Consider the following 16,377-nt stretch of genomic DNA (forward strand, 5'->3'; position numbering starts at 1 on the left):
CGGGGCCGGGGCCGAAGCCGGGGGGAGCCGGGGCCGGGGCCGGGGCCGGGGCCAGGGGCGGCGAAGGCGCTGTCGGGACGCCCGGACCCGGCTGAGCCCCGGGAGCCGCGGAAGGCGGGCGGAGCTGGGAGCACTTCCCCAGGCGTCGGGTGGCGCCGAAGCTCAGCACGCGAGGCAGAGGCGAGGAGGGGACCGAACCCAGGCCCTCCGGGCTCCCTAATCCAACGTGGGGGGCCGGTCGGGAAGCCTGGGGCCGGGGCACGTCGACGCGACGGCCGGGCGCTTGAAAGCTCAGCACCGCGCTGTGTGACCCCGGGCGCCTTCACCCGCTCTGGGCCCTCGGAACAGCCCGCGGCCCACATCTTCTGGCCTCCGTCGCGGACACTCCGCTCCAACCCTCCCGCCGTCCCCTGCTGTGCCCCGTGAGGAATCAACCAGCTCGGCGCTTCACTACGCCCGGGTCGGGGCCAGGGTGGGCTCTCCGCGCCTTTGCCCGCTTTCCTGGGCGCAGGGAGGGCCGGCCGGGCCTTGAGCTGCCGGGCGGAGGCCGGGGTGGACTCCGGCCAGCCGAGACGGGGAACAGCGGGGAAGTGGGAAGGAGACCCCAGGGATTGGGTGAGGTCGGGGTAGCACAGTGCGGGGTGTGTTCGCAGACTCCTCCCCCCGGGTGCAGGGGGCGGGGGCGGGAGCCCAGCGGGGTGACTTCATCCCCCTCCTCCCCTTCCTCGCTCGGATCCAGCCGCCCCGCCCCCGCCAAACTCCTTCCTCCTTCCCGCAACCCCCACCCCGGCCCATCAGGCCTTTGTCTTGGGGACACTACGAAACCTCCCGCACCATCCGCGGGTGGGGCGGGGGGCTTGGTGCTGGGCCTCCGTGCGGGGAAGGGGCCGAGGCCAGGGGCGGCGGAGGCGCCGTCGGGCGCAGGGGAGGCAAGATAAGGAGCAGCTCTTGTTATTTAGATCCCCCGCAGTTTGGCAGTCCCTGTCGTTATTTACACTTTGCAGACAAGAAAGCTGAAGCCAGGGCGTCTAGGGGATTTGACAGGTGGGTCACTTGAGGGCCAGGTGACAGAAGAGTGAGAGTGAGGATCAGAGGAAAGAGGCTTCTGCCCCAGACCTCTCCTTCCTACTGCCCAGGGCAGATGGTAGGAGGCCATCCTGCCACTTCTGCCCCTGGGGTCAGCCCAGAGGTCACCAGCCCAGCTCCCAAGTGAGGCACCAGGGCCCAGGACTCAGCCCACACCCTAGGGAGTCACCTCTGGTTGGTCACCCCAGTCCTACCCTGGGATTGATGGGAGCCATTTTTGCAGAGAAGCCTTAAATCTATAGGCCAGCAAGGGGCACAAACCCCAACCCCACTCAGCCCATCTCATGGGGGGCCCTTGGTGTAGCTGGATGTCAGGAAGCCAGATCTAGGAGGATGAAGAAGTAGGGAGGAAGAACGGGTTAGAGTTGATCACAAGGGGAGCCACTCTGGTCACTCTTCCCTCCCTCTGGTCATCTCTGGCTGCCTCCAGGCCCAAGCAAGTGGGGAGGCTGACAGGGACAGGAAAGGGGAGGAAGTAGCTACCAGGAATCAGGGAATGAGGAAACAGGAATGGAGAGGGGCGTCCCCAGAATCTGGCTTTGGGGGGGATGGACTGGAAGGGGAGGGACACAAGAAGAGCCTTCTGCGGAAGAAGTGCAGCAGGAGGTATGGACAGGGCTGGCTCAGGGTCCCATGCCTTGCTTCCCTGGGAGGCCCCTCTGTGCCTTAATTTCCCTCCTGTTCGAGTTAACCTCGGCTACTTCCTGGCCATGTTCAAGGCAGATTTGGGTGCCCTAGGGACTCCCTGGCATCTCTGCAGCTCATTTGTCTGAAGCAGCCACAGAGTTTCCAGTGGGGCATCTGGGTGTCCCTACAGGGCCCTCCTGGCCCCACTCCAAGCTACTCAGCCCTGGACATGCTCAAACCCCGCCCAGCCATAGTGACAGAAATCAGGACAGATGAAGGCCAGCACTCACAGGGCAGGGTCGCTTAAGAACTACAGCTGTGTGGTCAGCCAACCCTGGGTTCAAATTCTGGTGCCTTTTTATTAGCCGCATGACACTGAGCAACTCACTTCCCCTGCCTGCACCTCAGTCTTCTGGTCTGTGAGGTGGGCTGTGAGCAGCACTGTGCACAGGTGGTTGCGAGGATGCCCCAAACCTCGCAGGCCCTGGCAGGGGGAAGAGCCCCTCATCTTGGTCTGCCCTGCCCCGCAGGGCACATGGTCTGCAGAACTAACGGGGGCCTCAGCACCTTCCCTTTGCATGAAGGCTGGCTGGATGAGGCGGCAGGGCCTGAAGTGTCAGGGTCAACATTCCCCCTCCTGGAGGTTTTTTCTTCGTATGTTTTGGCAAACGTAGAAAACCCAAAGAGTTACACTGTTAACACCCGTATACCCACCGCCTAGATTGTACGGTTGTTAACCTGTTGTCAGATTTGCTTTATCACATTATCTTATCCATCTGTCCACCAGTCCAATTTCATTTTTGATGCAGAATAAATTGCCCACATCAGTACATTTCAACCCTGAACACTTCAGCATGCATATCATTAAGTAAAGTTCAAGACTTGTATAGTTTTTCAGCTAAAATTTACATTCTTGGGAGTTGGGTGTAATTTTTTGAAATTGTTCCTGTTTCGTGAGCTGCCTCTGACACGGCTGAGGTTTGATTTGCCCTGTTGGGCACCATCTGAGTTGGGTGGATTCTGCCTAGAGCCTGCTGGGGTGGGGGGCACAGGGTGCAGCAGCACGAGGCAGCCTCCTGGGGGGCTGGACACGTGTGGGAAGCTGGGGCTTCCTGATTGGGTCCTGGCAGGGCGCTGGCACGGGATCAGGGTGTAGAGCCGTGCCCAGAGGCATTGGGGTAGCACATGGTCCAGGGCCCCATGACGGGGTTCTAATCCTGGCAGCTGCCTCCCCTGCTGGGGTGTCCTCCGTCCCTGGCTGCAGAGCCCTGGGCCAGGGGATGTGCAAAGGTTCTGATTTTTCCTCCCCTCACCTCCAGGGTCTCTCGTTCATCACCTTTGTCTGCTATGTGGCATCCTCTGCATCTGCCTTCCTCACAGCGCCTCTGTTGGAGTTCCTGCTGGCCCTCTACTTCCTCTTTGCCGATGCCATGCAGCTGAACGACAAGTGGCAGGGCTTGTGCTGGCCCATGATGGTGAGGCTGGGCCCCAGGACAAAGGGGCTGGCTGCATTTTGGCCCTCACCCTTTCTTCCGTGCACCGGAGGGGCTGTTTGCAGTTGGTTGGAGCCAGGCCCCACCACTAGGCAGCCATGTGACCCAGAGCCCGCTGCCTTACCTCCAGGAGGTCCCTTGGTGAGGCGGGGAACCCCAGGTGGCATCCTGGCTCCTGGCCACCAGGTGGCGCTGGTACTCCCATTTGGGCCTGGAGGAATGAGCCTCAGCCTCAGGAATTCAAGCCATTTCCACAAGGGCAGGACAGGTTAACTGAGGACTTGCAAGGGCTTACCCAGACCTCAGCCATCTGGCAACTTGCTTGGTCACATGGGAAGCCTCAGAGCCCCCTCCCCACAAACTTTGTTTTTTGAGAAGGGACAGAAAGGCTGCGATTGGACCCTGGTCTCCTGACTTCATATCCAATATGTTTCCTGATGGGCTGCACCCTGTATCCCCATTTTAGGGACAGGTGAGCAGAAACCATGATACATAAATGGATCTGCCACAAGTATGTGGCACTGCGAGGCCCAGGGCCAGGTCTCCCCATTGGAGAGCTAGCAGGGAGCAGGTGACCAGGTTTCCAATGTCTTTCTCACCGAACGAGAAGATACGCATAGGGGCCCAGCCACAGGGCAAGCTGCAGCCTGGCCCACATCCTGTTGTCCACTGGGCAAGGACGGCTAGCTGGAGCGGGAACAGGGCAGCCTCAGCTGCTGGCAGCCTCCAGGGGCACCTGGGCAGGGGCAGGAATGGGGGTGGGAGAAGGACCAGGGAGTGCAAGGTGGGGCCAGGACAGGGCCCAAGCCCTGGGGATGCTGGACCGCGGGTGCTAGGTGTGTGTCTAGCCTACGGGGCCAGTCATCCCCTGGGAACAGTGGGTTCCAGCCCCATTCCTGCTACCTGGTGTCCTTCTGAGCCCCTGCCCCAGTCTGGGCTCCCAGCTGTGCTCCACTCCTGGGAGCCCAGGGCAGTGACCACACCCACCTCTCCCCAGGACTCCCTGCGCTGTGTCACAGCCGCTCTCATCTACTTTGCCATCTCCATCACAGCTGTCGCCAAGTACTCAGACGGAGCTTCCAAAGCAGCTGGGGTGAGTAGCCACCCCAGCCCTGGAAGGGGCTGCCCAGCGATGCCCCCTCAAGTTCACCCGTGCCCTGATGGAGCCCCAGATGCCCCTTGGACACTCAGCGTCTGGAGCAGAGTCTGTCCCCGCTTAGACCCCTTGGGCTGTCATGGGGATCTCAGCGATTCCAAAGTCCTCTTATTGGAGATTTAATCTGTCCCAAATTTTGAAGGCTGTTTACCCAACCAAGATAACAGCTCATTTTCCTACTTGTCGGTACTGGGAGGGGTGTGTTTGCCAATCTGAGCTCCTAACCCAGCAGATGGAGTGGGGTGGCAGCTTCTCCACTTCCCCCCAGCTCTGGGACCAGGGACTCCTAGCTCCTGATGAGGTCTCATCCGCCCTGTCCCCTACCCCACAGGCTTTTGGCTTCTTTGCCACCATCGTGTTTGCAATTGATTTCTACCTGATCTTTAATGGCGTCGCCAAATTCCTCAAACAAGGGGACTTTGCAGAAGAGAACACAGCCAACAAGGCGGAAGGTGGGTGGCCACCCTGGGGGTTTTCACCTGGGAACCCAGCTTCTCAACCCAGGACTGTTGCTGGGGACCCTGCACTCCCTTAGGGATACTTGCCAGTTTGAGGCTGGAGGAGCATCTTCTCTTCCCATATGGGCAGGATGTGTGTTCACAGCCTGGTTCTGTCCCTTCATGGGGCACTGCATACAGCAGGCTGGCTCCCCAGGGCCTCTGCCTTTCCAGGAAAGGCAAGGTGAGGGCACGCCTGGCACCTTCTCCTCGGTGAGACCTTCCCTGATGAGCCCCCCAGGCAGCCAGTCCCTGGGCTGCAGAGCAGCCACCTGCCCTGAAACCCAAGCCCCCCTTGCTCAGTTTCACCGGCCCGTGGCTCAGGGGCCAGAGAACCAGGCTCTCGTCCTTATCTGCGGCACCCACACAAGCTCAGGTTTACAAGCCAGCAGAAGCCATCCTTCTGCTAAAAATATATGAGGCTCGTCTCATCTCATTCTGCACTTCAGCCACTCCTACATTCAAGGTCTCTAGACATTTTCCTTAGACCTTTGTGACCTGCCACCAGTTGCCTGCCATGAGTGCTTCTAGACCACCACCCCAGTGAACAAGCAGGAAGTGGCAGTAGAGACATGTTTGAGTATTATGGGCCTTGGGACTTGGAGATATATGTATGATGGTTTTTTGCTGTAAAATGATTCCTAGCTCATGTGTTAGAATGAATACAGCAAACCCACAAAATCATACCAGTCTAGCCCTCGCCACAGGGCTAGGGAAGTCAGGGTTTACAGAGGCTCTTGGAGCTCATCCATGACCTGGCAAGTGTGAGGATGGACTGGGGTTCTAAGAGACAGAGGTTGGCCAGGAAAGGGGTGTCCCTCCCCCAAAATAGCAATTGGCACTGGGGCTGAGGCAGGAGGGTTAGTTACTTGGGTGCTTTTCCTCTGTGGAGTGGGGGGTTCCAGAAGGCTCTACAGAGTACTCCAGTATTGGACTTCTAGGAACCCTTCAGTCAAACCTTAGAGAGGCCCTTAACGTCATAAAATGTGTCCAATCACCATATAAAATTAGGATTGGGGGCAAGAGGGATTGATACTATAAGGTGCCTAAAAAGAAGCTTCCTGATTTTCTAGTATATTTTACTTTCTTGTGCCAGAAAATAGCCATCCTCAACCTGCCTTGCTGAATTGCACGGTAGAGTTGGGGTTTGGGGTGCAGATATATCACACTAACATCCCCAGGTGAGAAGGGCCTAGGGAGCCCAAGCTCCCCGCTCCATGTGACCACGCCCCAGAGGTGACAGCAGCTGCCCCTGCAGGGTCCCAGACCCCGGGCCAGCCCTCACACCAAGCTGACACCACCAACAGCGCAGTCAGCACAGGAGCAGCCTGAGCCCGGGGCTCCAGCCAACAGCTAGAAACGCAGCCAGTCTCCCCAGAAACAGCTTCCAGGCACCGCTGGCCTGGAAACTCCCACCAAGCATCCCATCTGTTTGACTTTCAGAAGAGAATTCCGACTCTGACTCTGACTGAAGGCCTCCCCGCCCCAGCAACCCGAGCCACGCGGGCCCCCACTGCCGCACCTTCGGACCAGGCTTGCCGCCGTGGTCAGGGCACCGCGTGTGCTGGGAGAGAGGCGGTGACTTTTCAAGCGGCAGCTGCTGACGGAGCTGGCCTCCTCGTGGCCCCAAGGTGACTTGCCCAAGCCTGGCATACAAAACGGCACCCCTCGGCTGAGCACCGTCTAACCACTGCACACACGGGGGCATCGTGAATATTCTGCCACGTCTCATTTCTGCCCCACAGACCTTAAGCCTTGTAACCTCTCTGCCAAAAATAAGCACAAGGGGACAAAGCTCACGGAGCCTTGTTACCTCCATCACAGGAAGCAGTTCAGGCTGGAGACCCACCAACAGCATAAACCAAGTAGGACAGAAGCCACCACGGGGCCAACCTGCTAGGCCCCAGGGATTTTTGTCTGCATTTGGTGTCCCACTCATGCCAGGCACTTTGTCGAGAATGATCCTTTCAAGATTCTTTTGTTCAAGGAGCACTGATACCCTCTTCATTTTTGAAGCAGGGAGAAAACCGACCTTTGCTCTCATCTAGGAGCAAGCAGGTCACGGTGCCCATAATGGGGCCTCCCACCCTGGGGAGCCACGTCGTCGCCAGGTGACATGACAGTTGGAGATTAGCTTACCAGATCCAAAAGATCAAGGGTACCTAACCACAAAATAACTGACAGCATTCTGGGGGGCTGGGCAGGCTCAGCCGAACCCTTTCCCGGGGGCCCACCGGCCGGCAAGGGGCTCTCGGGCACTCACTCAGGATGATATGTTTCTCACACCAGAGCAGGTCTCCTGACTGCCTCTCGAGAGGTGAGATGTGCCTTCTGTGTTCACCTAAGCACATGTGCTGTGTGTCTATGTTCAATGGGATTTTATAACTTTATGTAATTTTTTTTTTTTTTTTACACAAAAGTAGCTTTTTAAATGGCATTTCCTCTGTCCCAAGAGGTCTTATGAATGAGCCAGATCTGGACCCATGTCTTGGGCATTTGTAACCTTTGTTCTTCTCTTGCATGTGAAAAAAGCCATAATGGATTAAACCAGACTGACTATGTGCTTGGAGTGTATGTGTTTGAAAACACCTCACACTTCCCAGAGTAGTACAGTCCAGCGTCCTGTTCAACACAGACGGGTCCTAACGATGGTGAGTCCTGACAGCTCAGTGTTTCAGCAGACACATCCACACCGGCTGCATGCCACGCACCCCTAAGCATCTGATGCATGTGCTCTCCCTCACTCCTCACACAATCTTGGGTCACCAAGTCCAGGAAACCATCAGAAGGTTCAGGAATTTGCCCAGGTCACCAGAGCTCCTTTGAGGGAGCTTATGTCTCACTTATGTGTCACGGTAACAACCCACAGCACCCCTGAGGTAGCCAGAACCTGGGGCACTCCTCCTGGTTTGCAAACTGGTTGCACAAGGGACCTTGGAGTTGAAGCCTGGGAGGAAGCTGGGTTGGCATTTGGCCCAGGCATTCTCCAACTTTTACACGCATTCGAAAACCTGTCTGAAAGCTGATGAGCAGATACCGAGAGGGATACACGGTGGGAGTTTCTGCTCCACCTTGCCTGCCCCGCTAAGCCAGCCAAGCTGCCTGTCGACACCCATCCCATGGCCACGCGCATGGACGCGGACTGTGCTCAGCCCCCACCTCCCAGGCCTGTCCCGGGAACTGGGTCCACAGCCTTTGAAGGGATAGAAGGGAAGTCTGAGTGAGGAAAGAGATGATGCCACTTTTACGTGTCCATTTATTAGACAAGAACTCCTTCATGACAATTTAATACAATATTTATTAGCGATTAGTGTTGAGAAAATTATTTCCCTCTACATACAAAAATACAGATTTGAACACTATGAAAACAATCAGGACAAGTACCATGAAAAACAGGTCCTTCAAAAGAAATAAAGGGGCAAAATTGAGGGCAATGTGAGGCTCTGTCTGCTGTCAGGGACAAACAACCAGGAGCAAAGGCTTTGGGGCCCCAAAACCACTCCAAGTGAATAGAGTCAAACCCACGAGCCAGGGTTTGAGAAGCCAGGAGACCCACCAACAGCATAAACCAATGTGTGCCCAATGGGCATCACCTCAGAATGCCCCACAGCTGTGTCCAAGCTAGTAAAGGAAATAGACTTTTAAGAAGTAAAATGTAATAGTTATTAAATTAACATTGCCCCCCAAAGTGCCACTGGGCCAAGTACCAATGAATAATCATATTGGAGTTATTAGCCATCTGACTTGACTTCCTTTGTTAAAATAATTACATATTCTGACCCTTCAAAAGGACAAAAAAGAAGGTACAATCTTATGTTTCAATAAATCCATTCCTTCATGTTGCAACGGCTCAGCTAGTTTACTCGAGATTCTTCTTGACCAGACAGAACTCACGTCCCACAGGGGTGGGAAAGCCCAAGGAGCAGCTAGGGTGTTAGCCGAGTCTCGATTTCATCAAGCTCCTCACAGCAGGGCATCTATAATGTGTCCAGGCAGAAAACCAGAAAGGGCCAGCCAGCCCACCCCGCGCATCCATAAACCAACATGAGGGTCCGAGGAGGAGGCCAGCCGGCCGAGGCCGCCCGGGCAGCACGTCTCCCAAGGGCAGAGGGAAGCCGGCAGCAGAGCGGGAGGGGTGGCCTACGCTGGTCCTGGGAGACACCAGGCCGGAGAAGGCGCTCGGCCTCACCAGCCTGCAACAACGGGGCTCTTCGTCGTTCAGACCCAAAGGGGAAAGAAAGTCAGAGCGCCGCAGGTATCTATTCTTCTATGAAACCACTTTCCTCTTTCGGTCTGAGGTGAGCAGTGGCTCTCTCCAACCGAACAAGTGGTTTTAAAATGCCAATCGCAGTTATACTGATTAATAATTATTTCACAGAAATATACTCTTACTCTCAGACTGTTGAAATAAGCAGAAACAAGTCGTTGGGGAGAAAGCAGCAGAGAGAAGACAGGAATAGCCAAGGTGGGTTTTTTTTTTTCTTTTTTAAAATACATAACAAAGTTTAAAGGGATAATGGCCAAACCTCAAAACCATCATTGCTAAAAGCAATATTAAAAGGACACAATCTAAAATCATGCTACAAAAATAGTGTCATCTGGTTTAACTAAATGTACATCTTTTCAATTCCATGATTGACAAGTGTTTATGTGACTGACACACGGAAGGCACCGAAGGTGAAGCGATTATTATTTGTCTTAAAATATACAAAGACAGAATTACCTACTTTGGGGGGAAAAATAAAACATACAGTCATACCTGTAATAAATAGTTAAGTGTTTTTGCCACGGGTTCCTGAACCCCTACAAATTTCAACATATACAAATAGTTTCGATCCCTACATTCTCTCTGAGGGAACCCCATCAAAATCAAGTTATTAAAAGCACTGGTTTTATCCACTACATCAGTTTCATCATGAGGCAGGATTGGAAAACTCATTTTTTAAATGGGTTACAGAGTAAAAGCACTGGAAGCAGACAGCCCCTGTGTGGGTCTGGGCTGGCTTGGCGGTCCATCCAAGCCTCCTACCCTCATCCTCCCCCTGGGGGAGCAGGTCCTCCCCCAGCCCTTGGATCAGCCAGTTCTCCCTTCAAGCCCTGATGATTTGCCTTCCTCGCTTCTGCAGAGAGGCAAACAGAGTCTCAAAACTTGGAAAAACTGATTCTGGAAAAGGCAGGAAAGCAAAATGGCCCACAGAGGGAGGCGGCCATCAGTTAGACCTGCCCCACCTGGCATGGGTACCAGGCCCCCCACACTGTCCTCATTTCCTGGTAAAATGGGGTGCTTCCTACTGGGGTTTAGCAGTGTCCTCCGAAGACGGCTTAGATTTGACAGGTTCAGACTACCACCGAGTCGCACACAAACCATGCCCTGAATCAGCTGTGTCACACCTTCTTTCCTCTGAGGCACAATTAGGAAAAGAAGCTCTGGGCCTCGCCCTAATCCCATCAACAAAGCTGATTAAGGTCATTTGAGACAAGTTCCATTAGAACCATGAAAGTTCGGATAGCTCACTACAGTCCAGGCTATTAACCCCTTAATGAAGGCTCTTCGGCCTTTCTGTACAATACATCCCAAAGAAAACATGCCACTCCCAGGTGTCTAATAAGTCAGTCACCTGAATTAAAGTCTTGGCATAAAAATGTAGACAACAGGGGCGCCTGGGTGGCACAGCGGTTAAGCCTCTGCCTTCAGCTCAGGGCGTGATCCCAACGTTATGGGATCGAGCCCCACATCAGGCTCTTCTGCTATGAGCCTGCTTCTTCCTCTCCCACTCCCCCTGCTTGTTTTCCCTCTCTTGCTGGCTGTCTCTCTCTCTGTCGAATAAATAAAAATAAAATCTTAAAAAAAAAAAATGTAGACAACAAACTAACCCTATGAAAAAGATGCACTATTAAAGGGCCCATAATCTAAATTTTACTCTAGGCAAGTTGCCATTGATTCACGATCAGTGGGCTTATAGGTAACTTTTTTCTTTACTGTTTATGGAATAAGAAAAACTATAAAAGGGGGGAAAAATCCCCAAGGTTGAGAAATGACATCCAAATGGAATAAAAATGTAATCTAGACCAAAGAAGGGAAAACACATCAGGACCCATTCCTCTGTTTCAAGCGTAGAGTGTATAAATGCCATTTACTGGTGTAAGGAAAAGTCCACCAGAAAAATTCATTTTCAGAAGAAAATTCCAGATCTAACAGATATTGAGGGGGTGTTTTCTGTCAGAGATGGTTTCAAATAAAAGCAATGTACAGGGTCAAATATTTCAAATCACCTTTTCAACCAGACAGTTCTTATGATCTCAATAATATCTGCTGAGAGGAAACACAAGTTTTATAAAAAGCCAGGAAGGTTTACAAAGCTCAAGACAGGCAGCGTTAGACCTGTATCCTCTCTAGGGACCCAAACCAGAATCTGAGTCACCCTGTCCAGACTCAAGGAGACACCGAGAGCCCATCCAGAGCACCAAGACAGACTGTCCCGACATTCAGCTTTTGCTCTCAGGCTGATTCTGAACACAAGACCTCATTTTTTCCAAAGCAAAAGGATAGGAAGGTAGTTCACCAAGTACATTTTTTCAAAATGGCCTGGGTCGGTCACCATGTGTGATGTGGTGAAGGGTCCCCCAGAGACACAGTCTGGGTGTGCTGAGCCACTCCCTCCTCTGACCTCCCAGCCCTGCCCCTGCCATCCCACCTCTCCAGCCTGTCGCCTGGCTGATCCTCAGAGTGGGTGGTGAAAGAAAGACTCGAAGACAGAACCCCTAGGTTCTGCAAAGTTCACTAGGAACTAAAAAAGCGTTTGGGGACCTCACAAGCTCATGGCAGTCTCTGGGGCAAGAAGCAACTTTTTATTTTTGCTAGAATCAATTGGCAGTAGCCTTCAGCCAGGAAAGGGATTTTTTTTTTTCTTTTTTTGCCTTTTGCTACCTGGTTAATGTCATTATTTTCTTATAAACAAGATATGGAGAAAATGACAAGTGGCAAGATGACTTCATGGTTGCTTGGTTTTCAACACGGAGGCACAATGGGGACTACATAAATCATTACTGCCTTCCAGAATCACTAAACTGGCCACACATTGCCTCCACATGCTATTCGTTTGTTAGGGCCAGTTCTGAGAACTCACAGAAAATCCTGCACAGCCAGAGATTAGAACGGGGTCCACCTCTTAAACACATGGAGGGGTGAGGAATTTCTTCCCAAACAGCACAAGAGTGTCTCCATGAGAAGGTGAGCTGGGCCCACACATAGGCCATGACACACGGAGGCATTATTCCAGACTTACTCGTTGCAAGCAAGAATTCACAGACGTGTGCAAAGAGTTAGTGCCTCCTCTCCCCAAGAGACTGCCTGTGGCTTAACTGAAGCCTGAATCACTAAGAAAGCATCACAGAAAGGCAGATGAAACTGCAAATTTTAAGAGTAGACATGTTTTCAACAGAGTCAGAAGCTCTCACCAGAAGCATCCAACACATCAGACCTACTTCACGCCTACCCACAGGCAACAGCCTCCCTGCCAGGGGACTGTCACAGTGCCCTGAGGGCTGGGGGTGCAGACTGCCTCCCAGAGCCAAGCCTGCAGAGCCGGGCTGGGTCCCCACTGGCTTGGGTGTGGCTAGGCTGGCCTCTGCCCACACTGGACACTTCAGCTCGGCTTGCCGAGGAAGACAAGGCATTGGGACTGGACAGGCTACTCTATCCCTGCCTTTTGCTAGGCAAACGTAATCTCTCTTGGACAAGTGCTGCTGCACCAAAGTAAAAAAAAAAAAAAAAAAAAATCTAAAATAAAATACTTTAAATCACACTTCTGTGAGATTTTAATCTGTGACTGCCTTCGTCCTTCCCTGGCTGTCTGTGAGGCCAAAAAGTATCTTTAGGCCTCCGTGACTGTCATCCGTCTGTTTGCAAGGGAAAGACCTCTCCCTCCATGCCTTCAGCAGTGAGAGAGGAGGATACAGGAGAATCAGAGGGAAAAAATACCACATCAACCAAATCAGTGCCAAGATCAACTTTCTCTGAAGACGTCAGTGTTTGCATCCATCTAAAACCACCAGAGGTCCCACCAAATGCTTGCGGATTTCAACCATACCGTCTCGTCTCCAGGAACAAAGTCCAATTTACACAGCAACTGCAGTTCCCATCAAGTTTGGCACCCACTCTGAAAGCATCATCCTACCAGAAAACTGAGAAACACCAAGATGGCCTCAGCCTTAAAATGTCCCAAACCAAATGGATGTGGTCCACACTGGAACTATTAAATGCACAAAAAGGCTTCCTTCAATTTCCAAAAAAAAAAAAAGTCCTGTTAAGTGCCCCCTAAATCTAGATTGTCTTATTTGTACACAGAGGCAACACAAGGAAAATGCAAGCGTCATCACACTCGCCCTAGACAGCCAAATTCCCTCCATGAGCGCTCACCGCCACACCGCCGTGCGCGATGGTCTGTGTCCCCGTGTCACACGGGTTAGAGAACTAGAGAGCGGGGCTGGCTGCTGCTGGTTGTACTGGGAGCTAATTAAATACAAAGAAATATATTTACAAAAACCACGGGGGAGCCTCACGGCACAAAGGATATTAAATAGTTACAGGGACATAAATAATTCCAAAGATTCTAACAATACGACACAAACTGACTCCAGGTCCCTCTGTGGCACAAGGTGCCATCACTTTTTATCACCTGTAAGCATTTACAGTTTCGATGGGCTTCAGAACCATTTCTTGCAGCTTTCAACACATCCTCAGGAGACCAATAGGCCCTTTTTCACCAGATGATAAACTGGTTTTATTGCAGTGACTTGGGAAAACTTGGGCAACGATCCTGCCTGAGTGGTATTCTTTTTTTCCGATCTCACTTCAAAGGCGGCTTTTTATTGAGGCCAAGTAACATGATTCCCAGCAGATTTCTGATAAGGTTCAGGGTGGTCCTTCCAAGCGGGCCCCGCTGAATGCAAGGCTGAGTCTCTGTGACCCTGTGTCTAACTGGAACTCTCAGAGGGAGATAAGCCCATTTTTGACGATGCAGACACACTCAACAAATGCAAAATAAATACACAAAATGAAGAGATAAAATCCAGATGTCATAATCTCCTCCCAAGTCACTACATCTACCAAGTTCAAAGTCTGTGACCCATGATTTGTACTGCCTCACAACACACACGGGCAGGGGGCTCGATGGGACCCGCGTGGGAGCAGGGGGTCAGCACGGGTAGACCGCCACCCCAGACTCAGACAAGGAGCTCCCACGTGTGACCCGGGCTGCTGCCCTGGACAGGAACCACAGCAGAATTCGGATCGTACCGATGGTTGGTCCAGGGGGCTAACCCATCGCCCCGACCCTTCAGACATGGAATCGCCGGCCTAGCAGTGGGACCTGCGCTGGGAAATCAGATGCTCTCTTCCACAAAGCAGGCGACACCACACGCACAGGGCTGGAGGCTTTCTCACGCACACGGTGCTCCCCACCGCCCGACACGCTCGCGTTCACACCTCCCATTACACGGCGGCCAGCCACGGCTGCCATCGGTCACTGCTAGCTGAGGTCCCGGGGGCTGTCCCCGGGCTGCACACTTGTCCCCTCAGCAGGACGGGTCTCCTCCCAGGGGGACAGCTGCACGCAGAAGAGTAGAGCGAGAAGGAGGTTTGTAAACATTAACAACAGCTCAGAGGGGGAAAACCCAACAAGGTAAAACAATTTTTCCGTGAAAGATACAATTCGTCTCCAACAGGAAAAATACAAAGAACAAAAAAACACTACAGCATCAGAGGGGCTCACTGAACACGTTCACCACATAACCTTCACTTTCTCAAGAATCCATTCGAAACCCGACAGAACTGGAATTTTCCCCAACAACTTCCCAGATCAGTGTTCATGGTTAGGAGCCTGAGGCACAAAAGCTACACCTGCGCCTCCCGAAACATCAGTGAAAGCACATGTCGTGGTGGAAATTCAAGTATTTTCAAACCCTAGACAAACCTACTCAGAATCACTTTACAGCTGCCCTCAGTCATTCATGAAGTAGCACAGGTCCCTGCAACAGAGGTGTGTCCCCACCTGTGGCCCATGAAGCCAGCAAAGGGGCAAGCATTCTGGCTTATTGGAATGGATTATATTTTGTGTGTGTGACTTTCACCTGAGAAGGTCAAATTGCAGGAAGTCCGCAACTCAGCCTCCAAGGAGTAAGGGTGGGTAGGAAACTGGAAAACAAGCTGGTCCCGTATTCCTGGAGGAGGACGTGGATTTGGGGAGGTGACACACTGCAGGAGCCATCGAGTGATTTCTCAGCAGGGCAGGAAACGAAGGGCGACCTTCCCACACGGCAGCAGGCCTGCCGCGCTGTGCCAAGAGGACAGCAGCTCTTCCCATCCCCACAGAGTCCAGACCCGGTAAACAGCTCCAGCAGCACACCCGTGGCCAACCCCTCAGCATCTCCCGAGGCGCTCCGGGCCTGAGCTGGCTGTCTCGGTGGCCCAGGGATGGAAGACGAGGAGCAGGGGAAGGTCCAGACGGCAGGACTACACGCTGCCCTGGGGCCCGCGAGGGGCCTGCCCAGCGACTGCTGCTAACTCTTGAACCCTGCACCTTCATTCCTTGATTTTTTACCCCTCCTAGCAGCTCCCATTAATCCAAAGTCTTGACTTGTCACAAAAACGTATGACGGGGGGCTCAGAGTCTGATGTGAAGCCTGTGCTTGGGGACAGTGAAGACCTGGAGGAGCCGTGGCAGCCAGTGAAGCCGGCAGCTCCCATGGCCACCAGGTGCTGCAGAAGCTGCGGGCCCCTCCCGCCGGCCTCTGTCTCAACAAGCTGGCTACCAGGCCTCCCTGCCTCACAGACCCGCCAACAGGGCCACTCGGAAAACCCTTTCCCAGAATGAACTTTTACCGAAGAGGACGAAATTCAACTTAATCACAGGAAAATCTGACATGACGAGGGAAAGAAAAGTTGGTGGAAAGGATGGGCATGAGGATGGGAAGGAGGAGGGCTGTGGCAAGTGGGCTCATGTGTCCAGGCGCTGGATCTCGGGGCGACCGTCCACATCTCTGGACTCTGTGCGGGCTCGGATGTAGTCACTGGCACTCTGCTGGCGGACACTGACTCTCCACTTCTGCACTGCCAGGAATGTGTTCACCGCATACACCGCAGTTGCCAAGAAGCCAAATATCTACAAAACACAGGCACTGTTAGTCCTCGGACACATCAGCCGCCGACAGGGTGTCTGGGCAGGACCTGTCCCCAGCAGCTCACGTTGACCCGAGCTTTACCCACCATGCCCAGACCCACTGATCTCTGGCTGTCAGACTAGGGACAAGTGTGCGGTTAAACATGACCAACACAAAGTCCCGCCTACCTGTAGACAGCCTAAGGTTTTTCCTGAAGTATTTTGGATCTATTAAGAAACACACACACACACCCACAGAAGTGCCTCTTTTTCATGGCCACTGGTCTCAGGTAAGAAAGTACAATGTAGCCAAAATACCAAATAGACAGAAAATGAGGGTCTCGCACTGCCTGACATTC

At 53.1% G+C, this 16,377-nt stretch overlaps 2 protein-coding genes across 2 annotated transcripts in view; one reads left to right on the forward strand and one right to left on the reverse strand.

Moving 5' to 3' along the window:
• Nucleotides 1-7,420, forward strand: part of CMTM3 (CKLF like MARVEL transmembrane domain containing 3) — an 18,249-nt gene extending 10,829 nt beyond the window's left edge. The window contains exons 3-7 of the mRNA XM_034639032.1: nucleotides 3-180; nucleotides 3,033-3,188; nucleotides 4,204-4,299; nucleotides 4,694-4,814; nucleotides 6,303-7,420. Of these exons, the coding sequence (XP_034494923.1) occupies nucleotides 3-180; nucleotides 3,033-3,188; nucleotides 4,204-4,299; nucleotides 4,694-4,814; nucleotides 6,303-6,331 (580 nt within the window). The 3' untranslated portion in view covers nucleotides 6,332-7,420. The remainder of the gene's footprint in view (nucleotides 1-2; nucleotides 181-3,032; nucleotides 3,189-4,203; nucleotides 4,300-4,693; nucleotides 4,815-6,302) is intronic.
• Nucleotides 7,255-16,377, reverse strand: part of CMTM4 (CKLF like MARVEL transmembrane domain containing 4) — a 65,195-nt gene continuing 56,072 nt past the window's right edge. The window contains exon 4 of the mRNA XM_034672436.1: nucleotides 7,255-16,021. Coding sequence (XP_034528327.1) covers nucleotides 15,857-16,021 — 165 coding nt within the window. The 3' untranslated portion in view covers nucleotides 7,255-15,856. The remainder of the gene's footprint in view (nucleotides 16,022-16,377) is intronic.

The sequence above is a fragment of the Ailuropoda melanoleuca genome, chromosome 12 (genome assembly GCF_002007445.2).
Source record: "Ailuropoda melanoleuca isolate Jingjing chromosome 12, ASM200744v2, whole genome shotgun sequence".
Classification (NCBI taxonomy): Eukaryota; Metazoa; Chordata; class Mammalia; order Carnivora; family Ursidae; genus Ailuropoda; species Ailuropoda melanoleuca.